The sequence below is a fragment of the Eschrichtius robustus genome, chromosome 14 (assembly GCF_028021215.1).
Source record: "Eschrichtius robustus isolate mEscRob2 chromosome 14, mEscRob2.pri, whole genome shotgun sequence".
NCBI lineage: Eukaryota > Metazoa > Chordata > Mammalia > Artiodactyla > Eschrichtiidae > Eschrichtius > Eschrichtius robustus.
Window position 1 is genome coordinate 22387526 of NC_090837.1, and position 18660 is coordinate 22406185.

The 18660-nt window shown below is 42.5% G+C and overlaps 1 protein-coding gene across 2 annotated transcripts in view; it reads right to left on the bottom strand.

Moving 5' to 3' along the window:
* Positions 1-953: 953 nt before the first annotated feature.
* Positions 954-18660, bottom strand: part of EWSR1 (EWS RNA binding protein 1) — a 28551-nt gene continuing 10844 nt past the window's right edge. Inside the window, exons 5-17 of one of the 2 annotated variants that reach the window (XM_068563752.1) lie at positions 17964-18150; positions 15698-15865; positions 13372-13583; positions 12270-12450; positions 9463-9497; positions 8897-8929; positions 8455-8573; positions 4395-4524; positions 3443-3565; positions 2828-2990; positions 2307-2404; positions 1533-1785; positions 954-1348 (exon numbers count right to left, since the gene is read on the bottom strand). In XM_068563752.1, the coding sequence (XP_068419853.1) occupies positions 1309-1348; positions 1533-1785; positions 2307-2404; positions 2828-2990; positions 3443-3565; positions 4395-4524; positions 8455-8573; positions 8897-8929; positions 9463-9497; positions 12270-12450; positions 13372-13583; positions 15698-15865; positions 17964-18150 (1742 nt within the window). In that variant the 3' untranslated portion in view covers positions 954-1308. Of the gene's footprint in view, positions 1349-1532; positions 1786-2306; positions 2405-2827; positions 2991-3442; positions 3566-4394; positions 4525-8454; positions 8574-8896; positions 8930-9462; positions 9501-12269; positions 12451-13371; positions 13584-15697; positions 15866-17963; positions 18151-18660 lie in introns of both variants that reach the window. The other variant, XM_068563751.1, reaches the window with a different exon arrangement.

Genomic DNA, 18660 nt, shown 5'->3' on the forward strand with positions numbered 1-18660 from the left:
GTGCTGTGAGCAGTGTACCTGCTTCCCCAGGCCCTGCTCCCACTGGGCAGGGGATGGAAGGGAAAATTCACTCCAAACCCTTGCCCCTTCCCCTGGCTGAAGGTGACAATCTCTCCTTGAGCCTTAGGACACTAGCTATCTTTGACTGGGTGGGTGTGAGGCCGAAGTTAGTTTCTTGAGCATCTGCCTGGGGACACATTTATGGATTAAGTTACAATTGCTTACCTGGAAATTGGCTTTTCCCAGATGGACATGTTAAGAGCCTTGGATCTTTGAATGACTGAAACCTACTGGCCTGCTTTGGATACTTATGCGGCTCCAAGAAGAGACCAGACTGACCACAAGGCCAACAGGTGATGGGTCTGGGTCTCTTCACATCTCCTCCCCGACAACAGAAATGTGCTCTGACCCCGCAAAAGGCAACGAAGGCAATCTTAACCAAGGCCTCCATTTTAGCCTTAGGCTGTTTACCTAATTTTTCAAACACTAACCCCATAACATCAAGGAAGCACAATAACCAACCACTACCACTTGAGTAGGAAATATAAAAACGGTTCCCCTCCTTAGCTGTCACTAAGGCAGACCTGCATCCTGAAGTGTGTGGAGCCTCAGAGGCCCACCAACTCCACCACTGCTGGGAGGGGCGTTCACAGAGGGCCCTGTGACCCAAAGCTCCCTCAGAGGGCTCCCAGCCACGGATCCCCAACACAGTGCCCCCCGCTGCAAATCCGACAGACCTGGGCTATGACGTCCCTTTGAGACACGGCTCAGGGTCAAAGTGACACTCGAACCCCCTTTCCTTGCCAGCAGCACCGTGACCAACACCGCACTGTCACATCTTGACCGTTCAGATTTCCTCACACATGACGCTTGAATGAGCTGTGATCTGGGGGGTTGGGGGAATGCTCCAAGTAGATGTGCAGTGGCTGCAGAACAGAGGCCGAGAAGGATGATGGTTTATAAACATTTGGAATTTTATTTAAAAAAAAAAAAATCACAACCATGAACATTGTTACAGAGAGGCCCTCTTGGTTCTCCACAATGATAACTGAGCATGCTCACAAGGGATTCCCATTGTTTAGTCTTAGTTAAACAACCATCTTTAAAAGAAGGAAAAAAAAAAACTCGGCACACTACCATTTAACTTGTTTTAATGTTTCTTCACAAATGGTGAAAAATACTAAAGTACAGACAGGAATAATCATAATGTTGTGGCCAACATTATAAATATGGAATTATAAATTTAAAACATTTTCTGGTTTAAAAAATAAATCTGGTAGTCAATGCAGCTCTGCGGGGTCTCTGCGTCTAGTAGGGCCGGTCTCTGCGTTCCTGACGGTGCTCGCCTCTGCAGGGCAAAAAGGAAAAAGGGGCAATGTGTTAAAATGGGGAGAGGAAAGGAAGCCCTTCCACAGCCCTGAGCTGAGCTTCCTGCCTCATTCGCACAGAGCGGGTGAGACCTGCTCCAAAGATGGGAATGGCCTGCCGCCCAATGGGCCCTGTGCTCCACAGCTGATTCTACCACCACATACTTATCCATTTTTCCAGGTCCTCCACGCCCGCCTCTTCTTCCTCCCATCTGTTCCATCAAAGGTCCAGGGGGTCCCCCAGGGCCACCTCGTCTTCCTCCACCAAAGCCACCGCGGTCCATGCCCCGGGTGCCACGGAAGCCACCTCTGTCTCCACCACGGCCACCTCTGAACATTCCACCAGGACCACCTCGATCCATGAGGCCACCTCTTCCTCCCCGCATGCCACCAGGGCCACCTCTGCCACGGTCACCGCCTAAAGGTAAGGGAAAGTACAGGAGAGGCCAGCTCAGTGCTAAGACAGAGAGAATGGGTGAATGCAGAGGTCCCCTCAGGATCTGCTGTCTTCCCCCAGAGCAGAAACGGATACTTACTCACCCGAACACCTGGGTCACAATTTAGAACTGATGATGGAACTACAGGTGACCCTTGAACAACAGGTTTGAGGTGCATGAGTCCACTTATACATCGATTTTTTTCCCACTAAATATAAACTACAGTACTACATGATCTGAGGTTGGTAGAATCTGAGGATGTGGAACCACAGATATGGAGGGAGGGCCGACTAAAGTTTTAAGTGGATTTTTTTTGACTGCACAGAGGCCCGGCGCCCCAACCCCCGCATTGTTCAAGGGTCAACCGTGTAACTTAAAGAGCCACAGTGTCCAGGGCTGCACTTGCTGAAATCACCAACCTGGTCTGGGCAGCTGAATTTTGTTTACCAAGCCCACCAAGTTAACACAAGAGGTTCAGTGCCAAGAAGCTGAGGGTACCTACCCGGGGGTGGGAAAGGTGGTGGGAGGAAGCCTTCAGGCTTTGGGGCCTTACACTGGTTGCACTCTGTTCTCCACGCAAAGTTCTGGTTTCCACACCCCCTGCATAAAGTTACATCACAACAGTATCACTTATTGAACAAGTGAAGGCACCACCTGAGCAGAAACCACCATAATCACTGAATCCCGGGGTCCAACACCACTAAGAGGATCAGTCCACAGAAAACGGCTTTTGAGCCGTAGCCTCAGGCAGCAACACACCATAGCACCAGAGTTTGATCCAGCAAAGTGTCTGTACAACCATGTGGGCCTGAGTCGAATGGACTGTGACCTTCTCCCGAAGGCTCCAAAACAGCCGGTAAAGGACCGACTAGGCCACCCCCACCACCCCCAGCAGAGCCATCAGGGTCATCATTACGCTCCTCCGGATGAAAAGAATCCAGCAGGCCTCTCCAGAATGGGAATGGGGCAAGATGTAGGGAGACTGCACTAGTAGGCTATCAGTGTGCCCGGAGAAGTACATACGGATTGGGGCACTGCCAGTCTCCAGCTCGGTGCTGGACGTTTCCTCCTCCAGACGGGTTCCCTCGGGAACCGCGGGGCCCTCTTGGTGGGAAGCCTCCTCTGTCTCCTCCACGGCCTCCCATGCGACCCATGGGTCCTCCAGGACCTCCTGGGCCTCCTGGACCTGCAATAAGAAAGCATAAACCACCTCTTTGCAGCACCAGATGTGCTACAGGCATACGTCTCATGAAGGGACTCAGAGATCACAGCTGTCGCTGCCCCATCACCTGGCCCATACTTTCCCACAGACCCGAGGGCTAGTCACTGTCGTCACTGCAGTTAGCTCCACAACAACTTGAGGAGGGCAGATGAAGAGAACAGCCCAGGGCTAAACCCCAGGCAGCGTGGTTCCCTGGGGATTCCAGCCTCCCTGACCAATCAACCCATCCTCTTTTCTTTTACTCCCACCAACTTTTACCGTCAGCATCCAATAGTCTAGTATCGATTCTACACACCTTTTCAGTATTGCTAATGGGCTTGCCTTCACTCTAGAAACCAAGTTCCTCAAAGACAAGTGTACTAAAAAACTTCCAAAGCAACACAGAAACAGCTCAGAGACAGTAATCCAGTAAATACCTCCTCGGAGCGGCGGCGGCATCCCTCTGCCCTCACGGGGGGGCATTCCTCCCCGCATGCTGTTCATTGGAGGCTTCTTCCGAGCAAGAGAAACTTTAAGTTTGCTCCCTTGAAAATCCTTCCCTGAAACAAGATTAACAGAACGCCAATTACTCCCAACCTCCAACTCTTAGTCCCCTTGAGGGACTAGGCAAGGTTAGATGACTCCTTTTTCACCAACCCCACCCTATTATCAAACCAACCATTCCTGCTTCATCAAGTGTGCCCACCCATGATGTTCCCTAAGATTTTTACAGGCAAGGCCAGAAAAGCCTTTAAAAGAAACAGAAAAACAAAAAATAGGGTGAGAAGCAAGGACAAGTAGAGCAGGAAGTGGCCAATAGAGGAGAGGCAGAACTTTCTGACACTTTAAAGTTGGTTTTGTGTGAAGTGAAATTCCAGGATCAATGTCAAAGCCACATATATATGTAAATGCAAATGTATACGGCTGAGATGTCTGTGGGACTTTCTGCACCTCTGACATCTGTGCTTAGAGAAGAATGACAACTTTAGCATGAGGCTTTGAACAACGACTGAAAGTAAGGGATCTCTTAACCCATGGTCAGTGCCCGGGCCCTCACGTGGCTGAGGGGAGCGCGACAAGCACTTCCCAGCAGCCATCCAGTGCTCCTCCAGGAGAAGAAAGAGGGTCTTCTTGCTCCTTTGGCTCTTGAGGTCCTCCTTCCTGCCATGCCCTATAGCCACACAGAGGGAGAACCTATCTGTCCCTGGTCCCTAGAACCACTTTAAGAGAACAACATTCTAACAGCCAGAATTAAATACAGCAGAGCAAGACCCTTTCTTAACCCACAAGCTGACACAGGCAACACTTGCTACCACACCCTCTGTGTGCCCCAGAGGAGGCAGAGCTAAGAAGGCTAGGAGCACACCCTTGTTGACCTAGGGTTCCTACCATCAAACCACTCGACAGCAGTTTTGGCAGTTGGCGGGTCTTCATAGGATACAGTAGCATCGCCTTTGGGCTTTCCTGTTTCCTTGTCCAAATAGATATGGATCATGGGTTGTCCAGTCCTCTTGTTTATCTAGGCATAAAATAGCATAATTAAGCTGTGACCAGAATATACTAGTTTTCAGGGGAAAAAATCCATGTGAAATTTTTTTCCCCATCCAAGTTCTTTAAACTGTCAAAAGCAGTAAATTTTCCAGACACACATTCAGAAGGATGTTGTTATAGTTTATCTCTGAGTGGTGGAATTATGGGTAACTTATTTCCTAAATAGCTACCACAACTCTGTACTTAGAAGACTTTTCCTCTTAGATGTGTTTCATCATAAAACCAAAATAGGTTTTATCATAAAACCAAAGTTCCAAATTGTGTAAATGAACAGTACAGGTCCCACTCCTTCCCCAGCCACCTTTTCCTGTGTCCCTGCACCTGCCCCAGCACCCTGTGGGTCACACTAACAGGCACCCAGTGAGCAGCCACCTCTTAGGACTCAGTCAGGCTTTGATGCCATCATATAAGACACACATCACATAAAGTAAAAATTACCCTGAAAATCATTAAGTACAACATACAGGGCTGTGAGTGTGCTAAAAGGAGTCTTGATTATCTCAAGTTCAACACAGCCAGTTTTTCCCTCCAGAGACAGAACAGGTGACTAGTTTTTCAGCTCAACACCAGATGCAAGTGGCTTGAATTCAAGAGCCACACTGCACAAGAATATGGCTTTATGTGTTTTTTGCATATGATCAAACTCTTATCTGCATTTATAAATAAATTATATATATATATATATATGCTGATACCTATGTTTCACATAAACACTGAAAGGAAATGTGGCGAAATAGTGGTATGAATGATGGGGTATGTCAGTTTAAAATCTGTAATTTTACAAAACTTTGATAGTAAACACTGCTTTCTTAACTACAAATAAACCCCACATACCCAAATAAACAACATATAAATCACAAGTAGAGAGAAATCTCCTTATATGATTTAAGATTTACCAAAATCGCTGAATCAGAAAATGCCATTCAAAATAGACCATTAACTAAAAAATAAATCTAAAAATAAAATAAAGATCTGCAAAACTTTTAAGGAGATTGGCTTTACCAAAGACCTAATAAATGGAGAAATACAATGTTAATGGGGAGTGGGGGGCGGGGAACTACTCAGTACTATAAAAATATCAATTCTCCTCAAATTCTTATAGATTCGGTGACTTCCCCGCAGTGGTTAAGAATCCGCCTGCCAATGCAGGGAACACGGGTTCGAGCCCTGCTCCAGGAAGATCCCACATGCCATGGAGCAACTAACCCCGTGTGCCACAAATACTGAGCCCTCACGTGCAGCAATGAAGACCCGATGTAGCCAAAATAAATAAATAAAATTCTTACAGGTTCAGTAAACATCCAATAGATTTTTGTGTTTTTTTTTTGCCGCTCTGCACAGCATATGGGATCTTAGTTCCCTGACTAGGGATCAAATGAGTGCCCCCTGCAGTGGAAGTGTGGAGTCCTAACCACTGGACGGCTAGGGAATTCCCCCAATTGGGGTTTTTTAAGTAACTTCATAAACTGGTTCCAAAACGTATGTATATATATGGAAGAGCAAGGAGTAAACAACAAAACATTTCTGAAGAAAAATAATAAAATGGAAGAATTTGCCTTACTAGGTATCAATATTGAGCACAGAGTAATTAGCAGTGCTACTAGCATAGGATCATGCAAATTAACCAAGTATACAAAACAGCCAAGAAACAGCTCCAGGTAGAGGTGTACTTTCTATGTGAAAGCATTATATACCACCAGGGAGAAGATGGCTCTTTCAAAAGATGTTGCGGAATAAAAGGTCTTGGCAAATGGAAAAAAATACACAAACCAGTAAGGTAATGACCTCTAAGTTCAACTACAGTAAAATTAAGAACTTCTACTCATCAAAAAAAAAATGAATAAGTGGGCCACAGGGAATTCCCTGGCGGTCCAGTGGTTAGGACTCTGCCCTTTCACTGCTGAGGGCACAGGTTCAATCCCTGGTCGGGGAACTAGGATCCCGCAAGCTGTGTGGCACGGCCAAAAAAAGAAAAAAGTGAGCCACAAGCTGGGAGACCTGTATTTGCAACAAAGACAAGAATCAGCATTCAGACAATAAAGAACCACTAATAAATCAACAAAGGACAAACAACCCAATGAAAAATGCGTACAAAACACAAACAGGTATTTCAAAGAAGATAGCGTGCCATTATAACATTATTAATGATCAGGGAAAAGCAAATTAAATTACATTTCCATTTTCTTCTACCGGATTAGTGAAAGTTAAAAAAAAAGGTGATTCCCAGTGAGGGTGTGGCAGGTGTGCAGTCAGAGTGCCAGTGGGAGTCTAAGCTGGTCAGCCAGACAGTTATTTTGAGGTTAAACACTGTACACATCGTAAGAACCAGCAGTTCTACACCTGGGCATAGTGGGTTCTCATTATCCGTGGATTCAGATTTGCAAATCTGCCTACTCATCAGTATTCTGCCTACCAAAATCAATACTTGTGGCACTTTTTGTGGTTACTTGCAGACATGCACAGAGTGTGAAACACATGTTGCCAGATGCACATGTTCCCAGCTGAGAAGGAACAAGATGACGCTCTCCCCTCTCGTTCTAGCTCTCTCTAGAAATGACCAGAGGACAGAGACTGGGAGGATGGGGCAGTGTTCTGTAAGAAGTTCTGGCTCTGGGACTAAATGGATGAATATGAATACCAACTTGGGCAAGTCTCATTTCTGAATCTTTTTTTCTTTGTAAAATAAAGTGAGTAGGATCTATCAGGATGAATATTTTTAGAATTTATGATTATAATATATGTGAGATGTGTATGTGTATATGTGTACATACTTCCCCCAGGGACAGTGGCTCAGCATTCACTAATTCAGTGTTTATAGTGATTTTATAGAACTTAACTACCATGAATAACAAGAATCAACTATATACACAATAGAGAAACTAGCACACCAGGAGATAGGTACAAGGACATTCAATGGAGCATGGCTTATAAACTAAAAAGTTAGCAGCAGCCTGTTAAGAGAATTTACGAATAACTTGTGACATATTTATGAATGAAATACAAGATGCCCAGACTTTTGAAATTTTGACCTAGGGACCCCCCCACACTTCTCAAAATCCCAGTTTCTCTTAGTTTTTTCCTCATCTAATTAATAACCCCACCACCATTACAGCCGCTCAGACCAAACCGTTCTAGCCACACTAGCTTCTTTGAGTTTGCCAGGCAAGCTCCTGCCTCACTATTCCCTCTACTATTCTGAAATTATTTCCCTGCTCCTAGTGGCTCTGTTCCTCATTTTATCCCTGTTCTATCTTGCTGTATTTGTTTTCCTCCCTAACAATCACGATCACTGAACACAGCACAACTATTCCTTTTTACAGTATGTTCCCCACTATATGTAAACTCCAAGGGTTCTTATCTGTTTGTTCCCAGTATACTGCCTTACAGTAGTGTTTAATAAATACTCTTCAAAATTATGTAAAACAAAATATTACTGAGGACACATCTATAAAGTAAAGAAAGGGAATGATAAATTTCAGGATGGGAGTTGAGAGAAGGGGTAAAACTGGGAAGGGAAGACATATACCAGGTAGGTACTTCAAAGGTACTCATAAAGCCGTACTTCCTATGCTGGGATATGGATACGTAAGTGTTCATTATTTTTAAAACTATGTCATATTCTATATTTCACAATAAGTAATGTTCATGTTAAGTAGTCTTACAATTAACATGATAATTATAAAAATGACCCTGAGTTATCAAGTATGCTTAAATCATGTTTAGCTTTTCTTTTCTATAAAAAATTTTTGTTTTTTGCTTTTTGTATTTTAAGGAGCAAACCACAATATGGACAGTCCAGAAGGAAAAGTCAGGCAACTTCAGAAACTCTCAAGTCAGTTCTCTTTAAAATGCTGTGGTTGAAAGATCTGCCAAATCACATGGTCATGCTTTTACTTACCTTGACAACTCCACACTGCTTAAAGAAGTCTGCTAGATCATCTAGAGTCACATTGTCACTTAATCCTTGCACATAAATTGCACTGTTGTCACAGTCTTCATCTGGATCTACAGGTGGGCCTTCCAGAGAAAAGTAGACAAAGGGAGTTATTGTCATGTATCCCTAAGGGCTTATTAACCAATGGTCACTACTGCCCACTGGTATTCATCACAAAGCTAAAAGAACTACCAACCTTACTAATAAGAATGACATGGAACTCTTGGTTTACTTTATTTTTGTTTAAGGTGGTTGTGAGTAGTCACTCATGATAAAGGAAGCCCCAAACTGCTCTTGACAGCAAGAGTATCCCATTGATTTACCAGGCTGTTGAACCCCAACACGCACTTGCTTCTGTGCTATTCATTTATAAAGCACAATATAAAAATCAGGAATTCGGAATTACCTAAATCAAGATCTGGTCCTTCGTCCATGGGTCCTGCCAACCAGGAAAGATCATATAAAATACTGTTAGTGCACGTCTTGCAAGCTACAAACCTTACAAACACACATAGCTATCTACTACACCACCATTTGATGGGGCTTCATTAAATTCAAAATGACCCGCACTGCTAAAATGGAGCAGTGCCCCTTTAACATTTGTGAAAGGTTTGCTAGGGTTTGCTTTTTCTTTGCTGGTTTGCTTTTAAACCATTAACCAAATACACTCTCAATGCTTATGCGCCAAATTAGTGTTAAATTTAAGTCAAATTTTTTCCTCCAAATAAACCAAATTTTAAAACTGTATTCTCCCCCATATTACAGAAGCAGCTGCTCAATACTTCAAGTTACCCTTCGTTTTGTAACCATAGGTTAACCTTATTACCCCTAAGACAATGCCGGCAGTACCCATTAGTCTCTTTTGTATAGATCATTTTTAAACCGCTTATGAAACTAATATAAAATTATAGTTTTCTAAAAACTGACGGTATTTTTTTTAAACACTATCCATGGTAATACTCAAAAACTTACCACCAGGCTTATTGAAGCCACCTCGCTCTCCAGCGCTGCTGGGGGGATAAACGAAGAAATGAAGGCCTTTCCCTTTAAAAGCCAGTACCGCTCTGAGCCTTGGGGGGGCTCGTGGGGAAGAAGGGCACTGGCTAAACACATCTCCAAACAATGCATCTCTCTCATCTTGTCACTATGCCTTTCTTCAGGGCAGCTCGCTCAAATTTCCTTTATATACAACCTTGCTCGTCTGATTGTACACACCACTGTGGTTGGTTCCTTTCATTTCGGGGGGCTGGTATTAATAGTGCAATACTTGGCAAACTGGGGGAAAAAATACATCCCAAACACCCACCCCGTCAGCTGAAAAACAGGGAGAGCTTGGTGTGGAGAGAAGTAGCAAGCTGGGGTAACTGCTGTGATGAATCTTTTCATGTTCATAAAGGTGCACCCTCAACCTCTCCCAGGGGAGAGCCAAGTGAGGCCCCGGGCTTCCTAACAAGTCACAGTATAATAAAGCAGGAGACACCAAAGTAAAGGCCTACAACACACACCAGAGGACGCATCCAGCCGATCTTCAGCATAAAGCCATACATTTCAGGGCACTAATGGGTTTAACAATCGCTGTGAAAGGAGAATTTACAACAAATACCAAGGCTCCACGGACTGGGGGTGCAACTTTATAGACATATCAGTTGAAAACAATGACAATGGCAGTATAAAATCACCGCCTTACACATCTTAAAGGGGGAAGAAATATGAACTGGGCCTTTTTGTTTTTTAAAAAATTAAAGGCAGCTCCTCAGTGGGAGGCCCTGAGCTTTTTCTAACCAGTATTGCACCTTTAATACCTGAATATACAATTTCAAGCTGTTGCATGCAGCTTTGTTTCCTTTTTAAAAGTACACACCATAAAATGTTCTCTCTCTTTAAACACAAAAGTTTACACTTTAATGTTACACAATTCTAGAGTATTATACCTCCTCTGGTTCATTACCAAACAACAAGTATGCAGTTACCAAAGTTACAGAAGGATTCCATTTATACAATGAATACATTTTGTTAAAAATATTCTATGTATATTTTTCCTCTCCATATGGACACCGTGTCTAGTCCCACTTTTCATTATGCTGCCGGCTGAGTACTGAGTACGGGTACTTTTTAAGTATTGAAGTGTATACAAGGCTCTCACTTTGTAACCTGTAGCATATAAATGCGACAAAGCATGTTAAAAAGTTTCCACGTTTAACAGCCAACGAAAATATCAAAATACTGAGGCAATGAAAAAGGGCATGTTAACAACATTGAGTGCCTTACCTGCAGAAGACACTGAAAACCATCACCACACCACAATAAAAAAGAGGGGAGAGGGGAAAGCCCTTGTCCTGTCCCCAAAGGATCCAACCGACTGCTTCACAGTCTGTTGAAAAACCTATGAGGAAAGCCATGATGTTTTCTATGGCTTCAGGAGAGACTTCTCACCCAGAAAGAGGGAACCCCTCTACTAGCAAAGTCTAGCAAAATTAGTAGAATTATTACTTCTGGAGAATTAAAATGAATAAACTTGAAATTGGTTTTGCAATCAAAAAATACTAAGGATTCTAGGTGATTGGAAACGTGATGATAGTGATTTCAAGTGTCTACATCTACTTAAAACATCCATAAAGAAGGTGAAACCTTTATAATGGAATGACATTCTTCAAATCAGAATGTTAATTTTACTTTATACCAAATTATTCATAAGTTTTTGCATCTTGTAAAATGACTTTCTTCCAATAAAGATTTCACCGAAGACTTTTTAAGTTATGCAGAATATGCAAAACAGTATTTTAAACCAGTATTGTTCAATAGTAAACAGACTGCTAATGTAAAAAATAAAGACCAACTTTTTAATGTATTTAATCTTGAACTACATTTCTAAAGAAATTCTATTCAGTTTTTCCTTGAACCTACAGTGGCACCAAATCCAATTTATACTTACATTAACATTCTGCATAACTTTTTAACTATTTATATAGGGACAGAACACACACAGAACTAAGCCTTCTGGATTATGTTAACCAACATTATACCTCACCTTCATCAAAGTATAGACACCAGAAAGGGAAAAGGGTATGGGAGAAGGGAGGGGAAGGGCAGGCACAAGTAGCAGGGTTATGTTACTGATCTAAACAAAGTTTTCTAAACCAGATTGTGCCATAAATTAAAATGGTCAAACCGATTTAGACTTCTCAAAATCTCCAATGGGAAGAGTGATCCCGTAATTATATACATTACTCTTCAAAAAGCTATTGGACTTCTTGTGTACCAGGTGCACCTCAGGCCATAGTTCAAGGGTTATGGGACCAAGATCTTCATCATTATGTTCAACAGTTCCGAGTACAAAAAGAAGTTGGGGACAAACATTGTGGAAGACAGCTGCATTCCTTTTTTGCAGTATATATACCAGGTATTTCAAGACAACCATTCAGAAGCAATTAGTTAAATACCTAGGGTTGTTATAAGAGTTGTGTGTGTTCCATCCCAAGTCTATTACCCACAGAGGCTTTTGACCTCTGGAAACCATGAAGGGAACTGAAAGCTCTAGTTTCAAAACCATTCTTTGTTCTCCCCATCCCAACCAAGTAGATTGGCACTGAAAAAAGCAAACTGCCTCAATAGATATGCCACAGAGATGACATTTCCATGTTTTGGAAGATGGCTTGGGCTCATCAGATTATCCATGGAAATGCAGAAATAAATTTCTTATGTCTTTCAGTCCCTTCTTGCCATTGAAAATCCTATGGATGAAACAAAATTAGGTAAAAGGAGAAAAGGTTTGCTCTTACCCCATTCCACCGCGTCCTCCTCCCCGCCCACCTCTGCTCATGCCTCCACGATCAAATCCCCCTCTTCCCCTGCCCCGGTTATCAGGGCCACTCATGCTCCGGTTCTCTCCTGGTCCGGAAAATCCTCCAGACTCCTGCCCATAAACACCCATGCTACTGGGGTGGTCCTGTCGGAATGAACCTGAGGAAAGAGTCACATCTGTAAGCCGTGGACCAGTATTTACACCACTGCCTGTTGTACTTTCTCCTGGAATCATAGAATTCTCAACTGCAAGGCACAAACCAAGGTACCATCTTCTTTACACCTGATTAAGCACCCCTGATCAGCGGGCTTTTTAAAGTTCAACAAGAACAGCTGGCTCATTAAGGCTGAAGTAACCTCATATAGTTCGTCTAGAAGAGACCACTCCCAAACAAAAAAAGGACTCTGGTCAACAGTTTACAGGGTTCTGTATCCTAAGATGTCTTTAAAAAGTTGCTTCTTTAAACCACACTCAAGAAACAAAAATGGAGCCAGGTTTCTTGGGGGTTGCTAAGGGGTAGTCTCCATCAAGTAGCACTACTCATCTCATTGTCATGATGAGACATACTCAGAATGGAATTTAGTTAAAAGACAACAACAATCCAGGTAGAGATTACACTGTGAAGACAGTTTTTTGAGTTTTTGGTTGCTTTTCCACATAAAACTGTAAGCATTCTGTGAAACTTTTGTTTGTTTTATGAATGTAAACAAAAACAAAACATAGCATTTTGTTAACTATCAAAATTGCAGTAGTCTTCAATAGCTACCTGCTCACTCTCTCTTAATAAGCTGGGGTGGGCAGGCCATAAGAAATGCTGGCTTCACTCACTGCATATAACCTCCCCAAAGAGAGCAGGGCTGGCAGTCTACAACGTTTTCTCTGGTCAGTTACAAACTCTCTTTTCTTGTAAGGCATACTAATAGCAATTAAATTGGAGAAAAGCCAGGATATTAGCCAGGATATGATACCTTCAAGATGCATCCTGGAGTTCAAAAGTACACAATAGTAAAGAGCATTTCCCCATTTCAGAAACTCCAAACATAACCATTCTTATTTGGTTTTCTCTCTTAGCAACTCACTCTGCTGCCCGTAGCTGCTGCTCTGTTGGCTATATTGACTTGGAGCCTGGCTGTAGGATCCAGTTTGGGGGGGGTAACTAGTGGGCGGCTGCTGCCCATAGCTGCTTTGTTGACCATAGCTACTCTGTTGTCCATAGCTGCTCGGCTGCCCATAGGTGTTCTGCTGGGAGTAACTGCTCTGATCATAACTAGTCGGCTGTGTAGAAGAATAGCTGAAAGTAAAAAAAAAAAAAAAAAAAAAAAAAAAAAGAGCTTGTTAGAAAGGAGAGACTTGTTATTTCTTCTAGTCCCCTAAACATGAGACATTAATAGTACATGGCATAGAAATCCTTAAAAATGCAGTTACTTTCTACATATTAACATACAATGAATTTAAAATAAGCAAGTATTTTTGTATTCAGAATAAAGCTCTGAATGGAAGGGAGAGGGTATTATTAAAAACAACCCATCTATAAAATGTACAACCCTAGAGCGTCTCCTTTACCCCCACCCTCATTAAAACAATAGTTATTCTCAACCAAATTCAAGGCAAATTCGGGAGTTTAGGTGCTTCCTGTATTAAGGGAAAAATAGGCAGATGTGCTGCCAGGGAAGGTTGCCCCAGCAAAAAGGCACTGAGAAAAATGAGGCAGTTAAGTGCGGTATTCAGTTCTAAGGCTGCCTCCGATAATTCCCTTGAGTGATGACAATTTTTCTGAAGCTAAAAGGCCACTTGGTGTGTGTTTGGCCATTTTTCTCTTGAGGATAAGTCTAAGTTTCAAATTGCTTTGGTATGTATACAGTTTCAAACTTTCAGACATGCCTGATCATCTACAAAATCTGGGCATTAATAAAGAAAAGATGGACAAGGAAATGTCAGTATCAAGGCGTTGTATGAAAGATGAGTTATTACATTGATATTCATCTTCACACATGTCAACTACAGGGCAGGGAAACTAAACAAAGATACATTCTTACACAGAAATAAAGCTTGAAAGAACTGGTATTAAACTCTGGATGAACCATGATAATGAAAAACCAAAAAGACAACACATTTTACAATTTTAATTCTAAGAACAACAATTTTAAGTATCACCACCTCCCTCACCACAGCTGTTTAAGTATTCAAAGGCCTCTCTTCACACCAAGTGCACCTATTCCACTAGCCAGATTAAGTGCTCTCAGCATGACAGCTGTGGGTGGGCCCTGTGGAAGAACTGCTAGAGCCCTGCCCACTGCTGCTCCAAGCTGAACAGAGACACTTACCAGTCAGCTGTATTTGCTCATAAGCCTGCTCATGTCTGCTGTACTTTAATGTATAAACCAATGAAATGAGTACAAAAAGGGGAACTGTTAATTCTATCAAAACTAAGTTAACACTTTAGGACACAATTCAGACAATTCATTTGAAAACTTGCATCAAATGTGAGAACTTGCAGTTCTTCCTCTACTTTAAAGAAACCAAAACTGGACATTGTAGCTGCTGGTGTGGTTAATGTACAACAAAATACAGAACAAGTAAAGTCTTAGTCAAAAGGAGGGGCCTTGGCCTAACCGTTAAAAGGCTGGTGCATGGACTTCCCTGGTGGCCCAGTGGTTAGGAGTCTGCCTGCCAATGCAGGGGACACAGGTTTGATCCCTGGTCCGGGAAGATCCCACATGTCATGGAGCAACTGAGCCCGTGCTCCACAACTACTGAGCCTGCGCTCTAGAGCCCACGAGCCACAACTACTGAGCCTGTGTGCTACAACTACTGAAGCCTGCACGCCTTGAGCCAATGCTCCGCAACAATAGAAGCCACTGCAATGAGAAGCCCACGCACCGCAACGAAGAGTGGCCCTCACTCGCTGCAACTAGAGAAAGCCCGCGCGCAGCAACAAAGACCCAATGCGGCCATAAATAAATAAATAAATGTATTAAAAAAAAAAAAAAAGCCTGGTGCATGAATGAACCTTTAAATATAAAATGATTAAGGTGAACTTTCTTTTTTCGAAAAAATAATGCCCTGCACTTTACCCAGCTCAAATGCATCAGAGAATGTGGCTTCTATGGTTCTGTTTACCTGCTTTCATTGTTTCTCATCTGAATAAACTAAAAGAAAAAAATGAAAAGAAAAAACCTAGAGTGATAAAAACGTATTTAGAGAAGAGTTTTTGACTGTCAGGCACTGCTATCAGAACTTAGGACTGAGGTTTTAATGTACAATATGTGGTCAGGCTTATCACTGGGAGAGTCAGATAACGTAGCCCACCTGAGGAAGCAGAAGCAAGCTGGTCAGCCTGAAAAAAATCTGTTTTGTTATTCTACTAGCTCACTGGCCACAAGAACAAGAAATGAGAAGACTGACCTGGTAGGAGGATAGGATGGTGGTGCCGTGACTGGCTGCATGGGGTAGCTCCCAGGTACCTGGGGATAACTGTAGTTACTCTGTCCATATCCTAGGCTGGGCTGGTTGTAACCCCCTGTGCTAGATTGAGGTTGACTAGTCTCAGCGGGTTTGTTACCATCCTGCGGTCTAAAAGGAGAAATAAAAAAGTGAGACTTCTTTTTTCTCAACCACAAAACTCTTGGGTAAGAACTCTACAATCTATGAGCAATAAGCAATGTTAGTATTGAGCTTGGAAATATATACAATTGCAAAGTGAACTACATCAAAACCCAATGTCAGTCCAACTGCTTCTGCTGGAAGACAACACTAAAGATGGGGGAGACTTAATCTCATCCACAGAAGAGACATCAACATGCTCCATTCATTCCATATCAGCAGCTACAAAAGGCAGTTACAATACTTTGTGCTGCCCATTTAAGAGATGTGGGAGGGGAGGTGGTTTGTTCGGGAAGAAAATGCCTTTTCTCAAAAAGGACCATTAAAGACAAACAAGAAACTTTAACAATAATGCAAATTCTGGGTCAGAGTAACATTTACATAAGTCCATGGCATTTATAAGTTTGGACAATCTGTGGGTTTATGTTTCTTTTTATGTTTCTCATCTATTAAGAACAGACCTGAAAAAAACATTTCCTAACTTGAACTGCCATAAATTAATCTAACCCTGCCTCAGTCTCCATAATGGAAATACCAGAGTAGGGCAGGGACACACACAGGGATGGAGATAGACAAACACACACACTCCTCTCACGCTCAGGTGAACTGGAAAACATCCTTGTTAAGGGACGAAAACCAATCTTAATCCCAAGGAAAAAAAAAGAGGTTTCTATAATCCCTTTACCTTAACAGTTTATAACAGGGTTGTAGCAAAATGAGCATATGCTATTTTAAGCAAAGCCCAAGAATCAGCAGGCAGACCAGGGAGGATGTGGAAGCACTGGTTTCTCCAAAGAGCTGAAACGGGTCACGAGCCCCCTCTTTCCAGGGGAAAAGGGAGTAGCTATCACTGATCACAAGACAGCTGTTATAAAGTGTTAAGGATCGAAAAATTAAGAAAAAGGAACCAAAAAGGATGATTTATTCAAAGACCAATTAGTAATATACCCCCACCCCCCAGCTATGGCTTGGATATACTGTTGCAATGGAGCATCAAATGGGACTTCAAACATCTGAGAACACTCTAGGTCAACTGAATTGGGACCCTACAGGAATCAGCTTAACACTAACCACTGCACAGGCTGTCTAGAAGAGGTAAACTACCAAGTAGCTCTGATTACTCACTGTGCATTTTAGAAGTAATCTCATGAGTGTTTGCCAGAGCTAATTTCTTACCTCTACAGCAGACAAAAAGTCTAGGTTACAAGTTGATCTCTTGTTTACTCCCTAAAAAGTCTTCTTTCAAACCACAATTCAATGTTCCTTCAAGACTGTATGCAGAAGCCACCTAAGTGCATTGCCTAAAGCAAAGACCTGAAATCTTCTGTTAAGTCATAATTAATACTGTTTACTTGCTAATCAGTCACGGAGTATGAACTTTTTTTTTTTTTAAACATCTTTATTGGAGTGTAATTGCTTTACAATGGTGTGACGGAGTGTGAACTTTGCTCAAATATTCACCCTATAGCAGGGCACCCAGTTAAGAATTTATACTTGCCTGGGATATTTAGATTACCAAGCCAATACATAACAGAGAAAATCATGTCACCAACGTTTGACTTCTGGATATGGATATACCCTTTACTGACAACTGGATCATGTGACTATTTCTTGAACCACATGATTCTACCCCCTACCCCAACTGTGAACTACAGTGTTTTTCCCAAAGAGAAAGGTGTTATCCATTTACAGGGTCAATAAAACCAAAGGTAAAAGCATCAAAGTACAATTCTATCAGTTGTTCTGTTGTGAGGAAACCACACTCAATTTTCTTCTGGGTTTAGCAAAGTAAATACAACAGCTTCCTCCTACCGGAAAGTCCACTCTTCTGAAACTAGACAACCCCACTCAGTGACATTCCTCATTTTGGCCCCTGGATGGCACCATTTCTCTACTAAATGAAGAGTACTGTTTGTGGTGTGACTGTACCTGGTGAAGAACAATTAGTTAACACCAAAGTATGTGAGTAAGCATTACAAAGGAACCAAGTCATACATTCTAAGTGAGGCTTGCTCTCTTTTTTGAAAGCCTGAGGTTGCTGCATTCGGGGTAGGTGAGGGGGCCTTACCTTGCAGGCGCGGTGGCTGCTGGCTGCTGCCCATAGGCTGGATAAGCAGGCTGGGTGCCATATGCAGACTGAGCTGCATAGGAGGCCTGGGTAGTAGTGACTGTAGCAGTGGTGGTATCATAAGCACCAGTGCCGTACCCCTGGACAGGCTGACTGTATGCCTGGGGGGCAGTTGGAGTAGAATATCCTGGAATAAAGGAGAGCTATGTCAGATTTCTGGCTCCTCAGAGACCTGCCTAGACACTCATTAACAAGACAATCTGTAAACCACCTACTTTCAACCATCATGATATTTAGCTCCTTTAAATATTTCCCCTTCAGTAAAAATAGCAACAAACCAATATTTAAAGCCTAAGTTCTCTGAAAATACTCAGTTTTCAGCAAAGCACTGTCTCTTTTGCTCTAAACCACACCTAAAAGAAAGGAGGAAAGAGAGTAGGCCATAGAAAGTGCTGGTATAGAAAAAAGGGCTCCCTTTGCCCCTACCTCGAAAGCATTCAATAGGGGACAAGTCTGCTTTCACTAATTCTATACTCCAACAGGAATAAAATGTCCCAGAAAGGGAAGTAAAAGGCAAATGACACAACATCTTTAAGTAGCTCTAAAATAATGATCCAGGTACAAGTTTTAGCATTAAAACCTATCATTTGGAATTATTTGCTTTCAGCCCCAAGCATCATGGGCAGTTCACGTTTAA